Source organism: Delphinapterus leucas, chromosome 4 (genome assembly GCF_059928025.1).
Source record: "Delphinapterus leucas isolate spDelLeu-1000000601 "Yukka" chromosome 4, BTC_Dleu_Yukka2, whole genome shotgun sequence".
In the NCBI taxonomy this organism is placed as follows: Eukaryota; Metazoa; Chordata; class Mammalia; order Artiodactyla; family Monodontidae; genus Delphinapterus; species Delphinapterus leucas.
The window spans coordinates 120596126-120612419 of record NC_143132.1 but is presented as its reverse complement, the minus strand read 5'-3'; the positions used below and the strand labels follow the sequence as shown (position 1 = coordinate 120612419).

The 16294-nt window shown below is 35.7% G+C and overlaps 1 protein-coding gene across 6 annotated transcripts in view; it reads left to right on the top strand.

The window, feature by feature from the left end:
- Positions 1–16294, top strand: part of RNF13 (ring finger protein 13) — a 166934-nt gene that overhangs the window by 88443 nt on the left and 62197 nt on the right. For 4 of the 6 annotated variants that reach the window (XM_089911020.1, XM_089911021.1, XM_089911019.1 and 1 more), the window contains one exon: positions 6359–6484. In XM_089911020.1, the coding sequence (XP_089767146.1) occupies positions 6359–6484 (126 nt within the window). Of the gene's footprint in view, positions 1–6358; positions 6485–16294 lie in introns of those variants that run through there. The other 2 variants (XM_030761537.2, XM_089911022.1) reach the window with 1 other exon arrangement.

Sequence of the window (16294 nt, the reverse complement as noted above, 5' to 3'; positions counted from 1 at the left end):
TTTCTTTTGTTCACTTTTAATCTCAGTGCAATTAATAAACAAGTATAGTAGTCTGGGACTTTTTAAAATTAAAACTTTGACAGTTTTAGAATATTAAAATGAGTTAAATTTTGTTTCTAATGCTTGTGACCTTTTTCAGAAATAATGTTTTAAAAATAGTTGGTCTCGGGACTTCCCTGGTGTCTCAGTTAAGAATCTGCCTGCCAATGGCAGGGGACACAGGTTCTAGCTCTGGTCTGGGAAGATCCCACATGCTGCGGAGCAACTAAGCCCGTGCACCACAACTACTGAGCCTGTGCTCTAGAGCCCGCGAGCCACAACTACTGAAGTCCGCATGCCTAGAGAAAAGCCACCGCAATGAGAAGCCCGTGCATCGCAACGAAGTGTAGCCCCCGCTCGCCACAACTAGAGAAAGCCCTGGCGCAGCAACGAAGACCCAACGCAGCCCAAAAAAAAAAAAAAGTTGGTCTAAACTATTACATTGCTGACAAGCACTTTTAAGTATTCTTTTAACATTTTTAGTTATTAATGAGCTTATTATATTTTTATGACATCTCTTAATCAGATTTTATTAAATCTAAAATCTAAGTCACTGATAAAATATATAACCAGAAAAGGTTATTGGGGAGAATTCTAGCAGAGTGTACAGAGTGAGATGTTACTTTGAGATGAAGGATATTTAGTTACTGCTCTGAATAATGCTATAGATGTAATATCTAATTTGTGAGGAGGATTTTAAAAACCTTTCCTTTTAATCCAGTTAAAGGCTTAACTTTTAATTAGTATATAACTCTCAGTGATGTGCAGAAAGACATGCAAGGTTTGGCTATCAAATTGGCAGATGTCCTGAAGTTTGGAATGGTTAATATACTAATGTTTTGTCCTCGAGTCTTTTTTTTTTTAATTTAAATTAATTAATTAATTTTTGGCTGTGTCGGGTCTTCGTTGCTGGAAGCGGGCTTTCTCTAGTTGTGGCGAGCGGAGGCTACTCTTCGTTGCGGTGCATGGGCTTCTCATTGTGGTGGCTTCTCTTGTTGCGGAGCACGGGTTCTGTGGCGCCCGGGCTCAGTAGTTGTGGCTCGCGGGCTCTAGAGCACAGGCTCAGTAGTTGTGGCACACAGGCTTAGTTGCTCCGTGGCATGTGGGATCTTCCCGGACCAGGGCTAGAACGCGTGTCCCCTGCACTGGCAGGCGGATTCTTAACCACTGTGCCACCAGGGAAGTCCCTTGCCCTTGAGTCTTAAAAGATAGGTACTGAAAAGAGGAGAAATATAGCTTAGTAGCAACATGTCAAAAATTTGTTGAAATGACTGTAATGTGTTCACTAGAAACCTAATTTAGTTTTACAGTGCACCAATAGACATATAATATCTAGAACAGGTTAAAGTGTGATAGTTCCTATCTGTTGTTATATTGGTCAGATCACTTAACAGTCGTATATTTAATTTTTGGCACCAAAGTGAAGTATAGTAAAGTTTAAGAGCCAAGACAAACATCACCTTTTCTGTTACTGCCTCACATAGAATAATTTTCTCTGTTCTGTGCATTTGTACTGCATGTTGTTTTTACTCTGTTTTCTCTTGTCTTAATTGGATCTGTTAGTTCTTTCCAGATATTAATTACTTGAGTGGGGACTCAGTTCTTATTTATCCATCCTAGTACTTAAACAGACCCCACATGAAATGAGACAAGTGTATTCAGAGCAGAATGTTAAAGGAGCTTAAAATAATGAGTAATGAATGGTAAGGATGTTTTATTTCATAAGAGGAGCGTAATCTCCAACTGTTTGTGAAAAAGGAATTAAATGTGGCCTGTATGTGAAAGTTACTGGTAGATTTTAGAAGAATGATCTAACAAAGCGTTAGAGAAAAGGGCAGTGGATATTTTTTAACATTGTAGAAAGTTGTTGATATAAACAAATGAATCTGTCACACATTAGGAGAATGTTAGCTGATAAAGTCTGATTTATCAGTGTAACTCTTTTTGGTCTATGTTTGAATGTAAAAATTATGACAGGTTCCATTGACAACTTATCATTTGAAATATTTGTATCAAATTTTGGAATCAACCTTAACTGCCTTTTAGACTAACATTTTGGTTTGTTCATTTTTGTAGATGTCCATTTCTCTTCTTGTTGCCCATTTTGTTCTTCACCTGTGTTTTTTTTTTTATCTGGCAGAGGCAGTGTAGCATAGTGGTTGAGAATGTAGGGTCTGGAGTTAGACTTCCTGGGATTACATGCCTGCTATATATAACTTTAGGCAAGTTACCTAACTCTTTTGAGACTTAGTTTCCTCCTCTTTAAAATAGGGATAATAACAATAGTAGTTAACCTCATGGGATTATTGCAAAGATTAACTGAATTAGAGCATTTAAAGGGCATAGTGCCTAACACGCAGTGCTAAGTGCTATGGCTCAACAAATGTCAACTGCTTGCTGTTGCTGCAGTTATTAATTATTAATAACTTCAGGTATCCTAACAGAACAACTTACCACTTTTCTCTCTCTCTTCCTGCTTTTACTTTTATATTCTTACAAAGGGAAAAAGGCACTGCTGCCTTGCTTTCAGCATTTTTGTTGACATTATCACTGCATATATTCTTCTTTTTTTTTTTTTTTTTTTAATGCGGTACGCGGGCCTCTCGCTGTTGTGGCCTCTCCCGTTGCGGAGCACAGGCTCTGGACGCGCAGGCTCAGCGGCCATGGCTCATGGGCCCAGCCGCTCCGCGGCATGTGGGATCTTCCCGGACCGGGGCACGAACCCGTGTCCCCTGCATCGGCAGGCGGACTCTCAACCACTGCGCCACCAGGGAAGCCCTCAGTATGATTTTTAAGTTTAGATTATTTGAATATTCCAGTTAAAAAGTGGTAACCCAAACCACTTTGGAAAACTGCTTGGTGGTATTTACTAAAGCTTGATACTCGATGATCCAGCTTGATATCCTATGGGTCTCCTTCTATGTACATAAACATCATGCATATGTTCATGAAAAGACTTGTACTGGAAAGTTTATAACAGCACTGTTTGTAATAGTGCCTACTAGAAATTACCCAAATGCTCACCAACAGTAGAATAAATTTTGGTATATTCACACAATGTAATACTATAGAGAAATGAAAATTGAAAGATCTGCCAAGTATATCTCCACAGTATGGTTGCTGAATAGTAGGAATGATTCTCACAAATACAGTATTGAGAGAAAGAAGTGTAAAAGAGAATTTGCTGTATGTCTGGTTCTGTTTATGTCAGTTATAAAATTAGGCAAAATCTAATTTAAGCTGTTAGAAGTCCATGTAGTGACATTGCTGATAGGGTGGGGGAGTAGTGACTGGCAGGGAGGATGAAGGGAACTCCTGCAGTGCTGTTAATAGTCTGTTTCCTGATACAGGTGTGTTCAGTTTGGGAAAACTCATCAAGCTGAAAAATTATATTTTGTGCACTTTGCTTCATGTATAGTCATAAAAGTTTTTTAAAAATCCACAAATATATATACCACAAACCTATTGCATTATACATTCGATGATATTGAGGTGCCAGTCTGCATACACTATTTTTGTCCAGCATCCTTGTTTTGTTTTGTTTTTAATAAATTTGATTTGAACATAATTGAATACAGTTGTGGAAATCTAATAGTCACAGGTGAATTCTTAATTTAGATGAGCTGTTTCTTTTCTTAATTTCCCATACCCCTATTTATCTGTTATGTTTATTTTATTTATTACTTTTTTAAACACTTTAATATTTTTTTGTTTATTTGGCTACTCCGGGTCCTAGTTGCAGCAAGCGGGAACTTTAGTTGCAGCATGTGGGAGCTAGTTCCCTGAACAGGGATGGAACCCAGGCCCCCTGCATTGGGAGCGCAGATCCTGAGCCACTGGACCACCAGGGAAGTCCCCAGCATCCTTGTTTAATCATCAGAGAATTATAACAACAAAGGGCAGAAAGGTGGGCATCCTTTCTGAGTCTCCTGGACGTTGGTAGTTTTCTTGGGCTTCCTACATATTGGCATAAATTGCCCCTGTCAGTAAATAGGGATGAGGAGGATCCTTGATCGCAGAGCAAGCATCCTTTTAATAAAAAGGATTAATAAAAATCCTTTTAAAATCCTTTTTAATAAAAAGGATTGGCCCTGGAGGGTGACATGAGGCATGTGGGCCTGGCTTAAGGCAGCACCTTATTGGTCACTCTTATTTAAGGGACCAGAGAGTTCTGCCAAATTAATTGGCAAAACCCATTACACTACTCTGTAGACTTTGTGGATGAAACAAAGTAAATTTGCACTGTTCTAAGTGACTTACATCTGGGGGAAGGATAGGAATTAGTAGGCTGTTTTATCAAGTTATTCTTTTTAGTATAGTCTACAGGAAAGATAATATTTAAGAATTTAAGACCTGTTTTTAGGAATCCCCTGGCGGACCAGTGGTTAGGACTGCGCTTTCAACTGCCGAGGGTGCGGGTTCAATCCCTGCTTGGGGAACTGAGATCCTATAAGCTGTGTGGCGTGGCCGGGGAAAACAAAAAAAAGACCTGTTTTTTTTAGGCTTCAATTTCCATTAATGCAAATAGATTTTTTTTTTAACTTTTAGCTTATGTGTATTTAATTTTTATAAATTTTCTTATGTCTAAAAATAATACATGCTTGTCATAACAGATTCATCAATACAGAACTTATTAAAAAACAAAAAGCTTATTCTAGTTCCACTTGTAGACCCTTTTTTGTGTCTGTACATACCATAAATTTATTGATTCGAAGATGCATTTTATTATCCCATATTTTAACATATCTGAAATTGGGATGTGTCTTTCCCTAGCTATCCGCTAGGTGGCAGTCCTGATGGAGTTGTCATCTCCCGGACATGGGAAATTTGGTCATAGCTGTTCGTATTGTCTTCACTTCAGTTGAGTTATATACCTTGTTGGTACTACATGGCTTGAATTTAATTGCTGTTATAAGTGTCTTGAAAAGAACTGCACTATGTGACTTGGCTTTAAGGCAAAAAGTTAGTTTGTGTGCAGAAAGGCACAGAAAAGGCAGCAAGGAGTAAATTTAATATGAGTGAAGCAAATATTCATTATTGGAAGGATAACCACAGTTCTGTTTCCTTGCAAAGTAAAAACCAAGCGCTTTATGGAATCAAGAATGGGAGCTATTCTTTGAGTAAGTGAAGGTATGCTGCATTTTATTCCTGAAACATGCGCAAAAGCATTCCCTATCACAAGCCAAGCAATGCAACTTGACAAAATTGCCAAATCCTGTGAAATAGATGGTTGGTGTGACCAATTCATGCGCCATACAGGACCGTTGTTGGGCACTGTGTCATAACTTTAATTGCTCCCTCCTCCTTATAAATGAATTTAATGATTTTGATAATCTTTTTATGTGTTTATTCAGTGTTTTACACCTACTGAGATAGTCATTTGGTTTTTCTGTTTTAAACTATTAATACATTTTCAGATGTCAAACCATCCTATATTTCTGGGAAAGCAGCTTGCTATTTCATTTTAAATTAGTAGTTATCTTGTGGACGTCTTTTCAGTTTATTATGTAAGGATTTATCTTATTCTTTTTAATGATTCTATTATTTTTCTATTGTATGAATATACTATAATTTTTTAAATGGCTGCCTTATCGATGTGCATGATTTCCAGTTTTTGCTATTAAAAATGATGTAGCAGGGGACATCTTTCTACATATACCTTTATATACCTAGGCTAATGTTTCTATATAATAAATTCCTAGAAACGCTGTGCATTTTCATTATTTGAGGAAATTAATTAATTAATTTTTTGCGTTACGCGGGCTTCTTACTGTTGTGGTCTCTCCCGTTACGGAGCACAGGCTCCGGACGCGCAGGCTCAGCGGCCATGGCTCACGGGCCCAGCTGCTCCGCGGCATGTGGGATCTTCCCGGACCGGGGCACGAACCCGCGTCCCCTGCATTGGCAGGCAGACTCTCAACCACTGTGCCACCAGGGAAGCCCCTAAGGAAAGAAATTTAAAAGTTAATTTTTAAGAAGTGTTTGCTTGGTTTAGAAATGTCAGTCATTGTTGGAAAATATACCAACACGCTAACAGTGGTTGTCTCTGGGGTGATGGGCTTATGTGTGATTTTTTTTTTTAACTTTAATAGTAAAAATGGAACTTACTTAAAAAAAAATTGCTTAGGAAGCCAAATACTACTTTAGAAGTTCTGGGATTGTGAGCAATTGGAGGGTAGGAACTGTTGTAGTTGCCAGATAATTCATCTAGCATAATGCAAAACACATGGAACAGATTCAAAAGGTGTTTATAGAAGTAAGTTGAATTCATTTTTTTGAGTTTAACAGAGAGAAAACTTACTGTTCATTCTTTTTTTAGGGCTTCTTGATTAACTCAAAACCAGAGAATGCCTGTGAACCCATAGTGCCTCCGCCACTAAGAGACAATTCATCTGGCACTTTCATCGTGTTGATTAGAAGACTTGATTGTAATTTTGATGAAAAGGTAATGTTTCTTTTTTCATTTTTCTGTTACTGTTCGTTTAGTTAGCTAGTTTAAATACTCCCTTATCTCAGAAAGCCTTTAAGGAAGTTTACACAATTCATTCAGATTAAAAAAAAATAAACGAGTAAGGACAAAAAAAAATGAGGAGATGGTGAAGGCAAGAAAGACAGCAGTGAGTTTACTTAATTCTTATTCATTTGCTATAAAATTTACTCTAAGCTTTTAGCTGCCAGTACAAAGAGGAAAATGCCATCAGTTTTATGATTCGCAGTTTTAGTAAGACTGAAAATAAATAAATAGACTAGGACATAAATAATTACTATTGGTTCTAAGAATTTTCATGTGGTGGTTGGGCATCTTGAACTGTGGTTTAATAGTGGTCTTGCTTGATCTAACCTAGCAATGGAAATGTTAATCTATAGTTTCGTGCCTTCACCCTTCCAGTATAATTACTGCATCTGTATCTGTATCTTTGTTGATATTGGGACTTCTCTCTTGTAATAAGCTGACTCTGTCACTTGTATAAAGTTTGTCTCCATGGAGTGGGTTAAGCTGGCATTTCAGATAGTAAAACAAAGTTTGCCATAGAACTTCCCTCACTATCATCAGTGCTGCTCTGAAGGTATAGTTTTTTAGTTTGGGGGTTTGTTTGTTTTTTTTTTGATACTTTTATTACTGTCTTTACAATTCTGTTTTTGGATTGGCCTTGTTAGGAGAGCCAGATTGAGGCCTGTTACTTTTACCTGACTATCTCAAACCTGAGTGTCTCGCATGTATCTTAGAGAACAGATGTGGGATATTATTTCATGTACCTTCCATGCTTGATCTTAGATGATTTGTCTATTAAGTAGGAAAGGCTGCCCTGACTCCTGCTGTGCCTGAATTTTTGTCTCTGCTCCTTTCATTTCATGAAAGAAATGACACCTCCATAATAAACTTATTAAATTAATAAAGTAATAACTGTAAAAGGGTTTGAAAATGTAGAGCACTTTGTAAATAATAAGTATTGTTACTATTGTATATTAATTCCAAATTTAAACTCTCAATTGCCTTTAAATGGGAAAATAGAGCTTGAAGTCAAATGTATTAGATTTCCTTCTCTTCAGGGTTGTTATGTCTTTTGAATTTAAACCATTTTAAGATTTGATCCAGAACTAAACTATAATAATTACAGGTTGTTCCAACAAAAATGAAATATTATTGTAATATTTCATTAATTTCATGCCACTAAGAAACTAAAAATAAGCTAATTCTGCTGATTTCAAGGTTTATTGCATCATTAAGGTATGTAATTTTCGTCTCAGTCAAGTCTTTGGTAACTAGAAACTAGAATATACCTCTTTTTTTTTTTTTTTAAATAACTTTCTTCTTTTAGGTGGGGAAGGGAGGTGGTTCACTGTAAAATTTAGGGAAATACTGCCATTGAATATTTATTTTTGAGGGTGAAAACCCAACCCAGGAATGAATAGGAGGGTTTGTTTGTTCTCTTATCCCTTTAGTGGATCCTCATCATGAGTCTGAGTACTTCTAATGGAATTTCCTGATTTAGCTATTACTCCAGCTCATCTCTTTCCACTTCCTGCCTTGAATTTTATGCTGTAGCCGTAGAACCTACTGAAATCTCTCAACTTGCTGTGTCTTTACACACATTATTTTCTCTGTCCAAGATGACCTTTATCACCTATGTTTCTGACTGTTTCATCATTTAAGTGCTAGCTGAGAAAGTTACCTCTTCTGGAAGCCTTACTTTTCTTTCTACCCTCTCTCTGGCAGAATGAATGATTCCAGTTCAATGTGCCACCCTCCACTTTGTAAATACCTCCTTTGTATCTCTTTATCACAATATTATTTTTTATTATATATATTTCAGTTATATGCAAGCTTACTGTGTTTAGAGTTCATATTTGAATTATATTTAAATATCTAATTTGTACCATAGTGCATAGTAGGGAGAGCAATAAAGGTTTGTTAAATCAAACTATGTAGTGTAGTAAGCCTTCTACTTACATGTATATTGCATTCTTTAAAAGTATGTACATGTAAAAAATATGTAAAAATGTTTAGATTGAGGATTCTCATCTTAGAAAGGAAAATGTTAAAAATTTTATTATTATAACTCACCATGTAGACGTAGTCTTAATGGATAAAGTTCTATTCTGTATATATTCTTTAGCTTTGTTATTTTTCCTTCACAAATATACAGCACGGTCTGTTATAGCCATTTAAGGGTAAAGATTTCATACTCATGTTGTTCCTAATGATTTCTGTCTTTGTCTCAGTTATATTAAGTTTACGAGACATTAATTTACAAGGGAGACATTGGTTTTAATCAAGGTCTGGAAACAGGCTGCATACATTTGAATCCCATCTTTATCATTCATTAGCAGTGTGGTCTTAGGCAAGTTGTTTTATCTCTGTGTGCCTCAATTTCTTTATCTGTAAAATAGAATTTTAAATGTTCCCTACATCAGAGGATTGTTATGAGAATCAAATGAAATAATCACTGTTAAATGCTTATCAAACAGTGCCTTGCACACAGTAAGTAGGCAGTAGGTATTAGCCATTAATGTTTTAGTGATTTTTTTCATTACTGGTGTAAAATAGAATGAGGGTAAAGATGGCAAAGATGCTGACTGTATTAGGCTGAGAAGTCCCATAATCTACTGTCTGCAAGCTGGAGCATCAGGAAAGCCAGTGGTATAATTCATTTAGAGTCTGAAGGCCTGAGGACCCGAGTATTTGATGGTGTTAAGTCCTGGAGTCCTGAGGCCCAAGAACCAAAAGCTGTGACATCCAAGGGCGGGAGAGGGTGGATGTCAAGAAGAGAGAGAGGGAATTTGCCCTCCCTTCACGTTTTGTTCTGTTTGGAACCTCAAGGAATTTGATGACGCCCACTCACATTGGTGAGGGTGGATCTTCTTTACTCAGCCTACTGAATGAAATGCCAATCACTTCCAAAAGCCCCTCACAGACACACCCCCAAATAATATTTTACCAGCTATCTGGACATCTCTTAGCCCAGTCAAATTGAGACATAAAATTTAGTTCGAACCTTTCAGAAACGAAATCATTGGCTGATAAGTCACCCTGTGATATAGTAACTCATGTCAGTTGATGTGTAAAATTTTTAATTTAGCTTATAAAGGACAGTTTAATCATGCCAGTGTGTAATGTATACAAAATAAGTTTCATAAATATACAAGGATAAGAATTATGAATCACCTATCAAGTGTAGGGTGAGTGGATAAGGATAAATTCATCATGATTACTGGAGAAACATCTGGAGTCTCATCCCAAAGAAAATTTCCTTTCTAAGGGTGGTTACTGGTGGATTGGCTCTTAGCTTTATTAGGTATAATCTTCAGATCAGAAATCTATGACTGTATTTTTTTGGGCTAAATTGATGATTAAGTTTTGTATTAAGTATGTTACGGAACCTAACTGTTTACAATTTATGTATGGTGCTTCTCTTCTGAATTGCAAATAAATAGCTCTTTGTAGATAATCAATAGTGGTTCATTCATGTATTTAGCCACAGTTTTATGTGAATACACTGACTTAAGAAAATAGCTCATTTTCTTATTCCTGATGTAGCATCCTGAGACTGAGTACTGAGAAAAGCTTAATTCAGCACCATACTGTGTGCTACAGTTGAGAGTAGTTGCAAGGTTGTTTTTTTGTCATGCCTGCTATCCAAAGTGATACCCAGATTATCTCAGACAAATAAGAATTGGCCCTATTTTACAGAGCTTTCCTTGGAGAAGGGAACTCTTTCCGTTGTAGATAGCAGAAGGGAAAAGAAGTACGAAATAAAATTGTATCAAGATATTTCAAATGATTGATGGTGATGGACATTTCAGGGTTTACTTTTTATAATTCTTTAGATTTTTTTGAAGACGAATATTATGCTGTAATTAAAGAAACCTGGACTTCTCTTATTCTTTCTTCAAAGTAAATGATGAAGTGAAAGTTGTGTGTTAACAATAAAGGAAATGGCAGATTTTCTATATACAAACTATCCCAGGTGGTTTGTGACTCAGGGTAGCCAATAACACAGCTGAAATGCAGTTAACAGTTTTTGGAGGGTAGGAAATTGAATCATTTGTAACATTTTAAGATAGAATACTGTTTTAATTTTTTTACCTTTTGTCAAGAGAAGCACATTTGAACCTTTTAATCTGTCTTGCCTTGGAGAGATACAGCAAAACTCATACTCCGAGTCAGCATTTGGATATGTGGGATGTCCAGAAGGCCAGTAAGAAGAACTGTTGATTACATGCCAGCTGCTTAATCTGAAAACAGTCACTTTTACTCACACTGACAGAAACTGTATCTTCTGAAAAATACAGCTCTTTAGAGCAGGGGTCCCCAAGGGCCCTGGGCTGTGGACAGGGTCCCAGGCCTGTTAGGAACCATGCCGCACGGCAAGAGGTGAGCAGAGGACGAGGGAGTGAACCTTCATCTGCCGCTCCCCAGCGCTGCATTACCGCCTGAGCCCCTCCACCCCGCCTTTCCCCAGCCGTGAAAAAGTTGTCTTCCACAAAACTGGTCCCTGGTGCCAAAAAGGTTGGGGACCGCTGGCTTTAGAGGAAAAGCAAAGCGATGTTATTTTGTTTATCTTTGTGCAGTTGTTCTTCACTGTGACAAAATATAATTGTTTGGAAATGTTAGTTTTTGGTGAGTATTTGAAATTAAGAAAACATTGCTGGCTCTTTGGTAAATAAGTCAAGGCTTCATTAAATCTTTTAGTTAGAAAAATGACTTTGTAGCATTCTGAGGCAGAGAGTTCTCAGAAGACTTGAATTGGCATCCCAGTGGGAAGTAAAATTTTTAAAAATTTTGTAAAAATACCTGGTTATTTCAAGAACATTAAAATAATCACTTAAAATAGAACTTTTCTAAACTATACAGAGCTCTGTGTTTATAGCCAAATAAACATTAGTTATCAGAAATCTGTCTGTCATTGTAGTCCAAGGTATTTCTACCTTATGGTTTTAATGCTAAGTCAACAACTTCTTCAAATAGTCAATTTACTTTATTTTAACTGAACTCAAGGGAAGTTTGGTAAACAGAAATGGTGCAATGCGTGTACTTCTGCTGAATTTTATTACCACTTTACGCTCTAGTGATTGTTTTTTTGAAGGGCATGATAGTTTATTTTAAAAAATTGTACCACACTGATCATAATGAGCAGCATACACATTATGATGACTTTTCTCTTGGGTATTAATATTGCAGTATTTTTGTATACTGAAATGTTTCAATAGGACCAAGAACATTAGAGATATAAAATGAACACTAATAATGCTGGTGTCCTACCCTACAGAATTAATTTAAACCCCTTATGAATCAGTGGCATTATAATGTTATATAGTTATGAAGAATGAAAGTTCTCTTCTAAATAGGCAGCATAAACTTATACTTCCTTTTTCTTTAATCTTTAGTTTTTATAATTTAAGCTATGTCCACCCTTGTCAAAGCACAATCATACAAGACACCTCAGGTAATTTCCATGCTACCATTGCACAAGTTTAGTGATTTTTACTTAAACAAACAAAAAAAAATCAAACCAATGTCAAAAAAGGAGGCAAATAAAACTGATTTTCCAATCATTTGTAAGGGTAGTGCATATTTGTCCAACACAGACTCAAACTTAAATGCTGTCATTATAATCTCCAAACTTCTGCAATAAAATTAATATATATATGGGTTTTGTTTATGGAACTGTATTTTGCAATCAACAAGCGAAAGTTACTTTTTAAAGAACAATATATTTGGTTACAGTTCCACATGTTGGTAGTAGAGACAAAGCCACATGATGTTAAACCTGGCTCTAAGTTACCTAAGGTATAAAATTTTGATCAAAATTATGATACTCTGATCTTAAAAAATTCAACCCATGTGAGATTACTTTTTAGAGTAAATGTGCTGTTGAGCAATCATTTCAATAATCTTCTCTTTGTATGACTGTCTGCAAATTGACCCTTTTCTTTAATCAATGTGACTCGCCAACATTTAAAACTGACCTCTTTACTTCTGTGTTACCATTTTCTAGTGATTATTTTTGAAAAATATAGCTGCAGGAGGCTGAAACGACTTAGATATTATTCCCTCTACATTTTTTGGGGGGGGCTTAGATGGAGTTACATTTGGATTAAAGGTGATAAGGAATATATTGGTACTCATTTTCTGTTGGAATGTGACTTTTACAAAACTTAGCTGGGGTACAATCCCCTACTTGACCTGACTTCTGTCTCTGTCTAAAGTCACATCTGTACTTTGCCTGTCCCCTTACCTTAATCGTCAAGACTTTACAAATCCTCTTATGTGCTGAGCAGTCTCTCCCCGTCTGTCTTGGTTTCTACCATCTCTTTCATCTGGAATATCTTCCCTCTGTTTGTCTGTCTGGGAAATCTGACTTTGTTTTAGGTCTAAGATGAAGTTTCATCTCCTATCTGAAACCTTCCCTGATTTTCTTCAAGGCAGACTAGATCACTTCTTCTTTTATATATTACTTATTTAATCCCATGTCAGTCTCTGTGAGGGAAAAGATAGTGTTTTAGATTCTACAACTCAGATGCTTAATACATTGTATGGTCCTTGGTAGATGATTAATAAATATTTGCTGAATGAACTAATTTAGAAAATCCTAAGGGCTTACAATTAAATTTAACTGGATTAGGGAATAAACAGTATTATTGGAACCTTTTATTGGCTTCATGTTCATTTCACTTAATGCTCTTGGAAGTATTTCTAAACCTAGATATTCATTTATTCTACAAACATTTTTCTCTAGGTCCCAATTTTTATGAGAATTAAAAAGTTAAAATAAACATTTTTTTGGATTATTTATGTGACTTTTATTATCATAATAACAAGGAATAAAATTTTTGGAGTGAAATTTTATCATCTTACAAAATAGGCATCCAGTTTTTCTTTCTAGGCTTACCTTTCATTATTCTCTCTCAGGCCTCCAGGCTGATACATTACATGGTATTCTCAGAACTGCACTTTTATTTCAGTAGTATTAATAAGCAAGTAGATATGAGCTTGAGTAGAAATTAAATTCTCAAATATCTCAGAATCATCTAATATCATTATTTAAGTTTTCTTACTCTTTTCTGTATTTCTACAAAGTAACTTATAGCATTTGTTACTAATCTACTTCAGAATCCTGTATCAAAGTTTTCATTAATTAAATAATACTCGGTGGATGGAAACATTTCTACCCATATATGGTTCAAACAGCTTTGTGCTACTAGTTCTTTAATTTATTCATTTATTCCTTTCTTCTACCCTTTGATAAAAATATCTGTGTTTTAATAATTAGATTCCTTTATATACAAATTTATTCAGTATTAAAACAACAAAGCAAATTCTCTTCTTTTACTAGGAAAGTAACATTCAATAAATAAAAAAGATGAAAAATAGTAAATTACATGTACTTTACCCTAACCTCATGAAAGAATGTAATGCCAGTAACTTAATTTACATAGCTCTTCAACACACATTCTTTTTTTTTTTTTTAAGTATTGTTGATTTACAATATTATGTTTCAGGTGTACAACATAGTGATTCAAAATTTTTAAGGATTATACTTCATTTAATGTTATTATAAAACATTGGCTTTGTTTCCCTGTGCTGTACAATATATCTTTGTTGCTTATCTATTTTAATCCTATACCCCTATCTTGCCCCTTCTCTGTCCCCAATGGTAACCACTAGCTTGTTCTCTATATTTGTGAATCTGTCTGTTTTGTTATATACATTTGTTTTATTTTCTTAGATTCCATGCATAAGTGATAACATAGAGTATTTGTCTTTCTCTGTCTGACTTATTTCACTAAGCTTTATACTTGGTCCATCCATGTTGTTGCAAATGGCAGAATTTCATTCTTTTTTTATGGCTGAATAATATTCAGTTATATACCGCATCTTCTTTAACCATTCATCTATTGACGGACGTTTAGGTTGCTTCTATACTTAGCTATTGTAAATAATGCTGCTGTGAACATCAGGATGCACGTATCTTTTCAAATTAGTGTTTTCGTTTTCTTCGGGTATATTCCCAGGAGTGGAATTGCTGGATGATATGGTAGTTCTGTTCTTAGTTTTTTGAGGAACCTCAATAGTGTTTTCCATAGTGGCTGCACCAATTTACATTCCCACCAACAGTGCAGGAGCGTTCCCTTTTCTCCACATCCTTGTCAACATTTGTTATTTGTAGGCTTTTTGACGATAGCCATTCTGACAGGTGTTTGGTGATATCTCATTGTGGTTTTCATTTGCATTTCCCTGAAAATTAGCAATGTTGAGCATTTTTGCATGTACCTGTTAGCCATCTGTATGTCTTCTTTGAAAAATGTCTATTCAGGTCTTCTGCCCACTTTTAAATTGGGTTGTTTGTTTTTGATATTGAGTTGTATGAGCTGTTCATATGTTTTGGATATTAACCCCTTATCAATCATATCATTTGCAAATATTTTCTCCCACTCAGTGAGTTGTCTTTTTGTTTTATCAGTGATTTCCTTTGCTGTACAAAAGCCTTAAGTTTAATTCAGTCCCATTTGTTTATTTTTGCTTTTATTTTTTTTTGCCTTAAGAGACAGAGCCAAAAAATATCGGTCTGATTTATGTCAGTGTTTTGCTTGTGTGCTCTTCTAGGAGTTTTATGGTTTCGGTTCTTAAATTTAGGTCTCGAATCCATTTTGAGTTTATTTTTGTGTATGGTGTTAGGGAGTGTTCTAATCTCATTGTTTCACATGTAGCTGTCCAGTTTTCCCGGCACCATTTATTTATGAGACTGTCTTTTCTCCATTGTATATTCTTACCTCCTTTGTCATAGATTCCACACACGTTGTTTTGCTTCAAAATCAAGTTATTCATATTACTCAGATACACATTAAATGAAGAATGTCTAGTTAAGGAAGAAAGATGGGATCTAAAGAAAGAGGGAAAGATGGCTTATGTCATTGAAGTCCTATTAATGAGAGTGAAAACGTCATTAGGGCCTAATACCGTCTTCCTTAGAGTAGCTCTTCCCAACATGGCCTGTAGTGATCCTAAAATAACCTGTAGGAAAGAATTATGTTGGATTTAATCTTGGCAGGATTGCTTGCCACAGTTCTGGATCTTATTTCAACAATTGATTATTCCCTACTGTACTGTAATGTTTCCAGGAATTTTTATCCTGTAGATAGAATTAACAGTTTTTACATTCACACTCTGAATTCTCTACTGTTGTTCCATTCTCATCTGCCTTGCTTTGATCATTTGAGAAAGAGATTTTACTTCTTAATTTCTTCTTACTTCTTCAGATGAAAGAAGATCATAGCTAGGTTTTGAAAATTATCTCTATTCTCTAAGTCCCCCATTAATTTCTTTAATTCATCTCTTTCCCTTATAGGGAAAACAACTTTCTTTCTGTGTTAGACATCCAAGTTGGGAAAAAGGGTAGTTTGTGCCCAGGCTGATGGTTGAGTCATGGTTGCTTTCTGTTGCCAGTTCTGAAAGTAAAGAAAATGTTTTCCAGAGAATTTTTTTCAGTTGGCATTTGGAAAGATTTAGAAGCAGAGTTACACTACATTTTCTGCAGAGGATCCATAGAGGTTGGGCAGTAAAGTGAAGCTTCAGTTTTCGGATTGCTGGAAGTGCCAAAACCCACTGTATAGCCAAGATGGACAGAAGAGGCCAGGCTCCAAAACCATCAGTATCTGTGTTATGCTTTTCTGTTTTGGCTTTTTACCTTTGTGTTTTAAAACATAGCATTCACAGAAAAGGTATTCATAATGTATGTATGTACAATTTAAA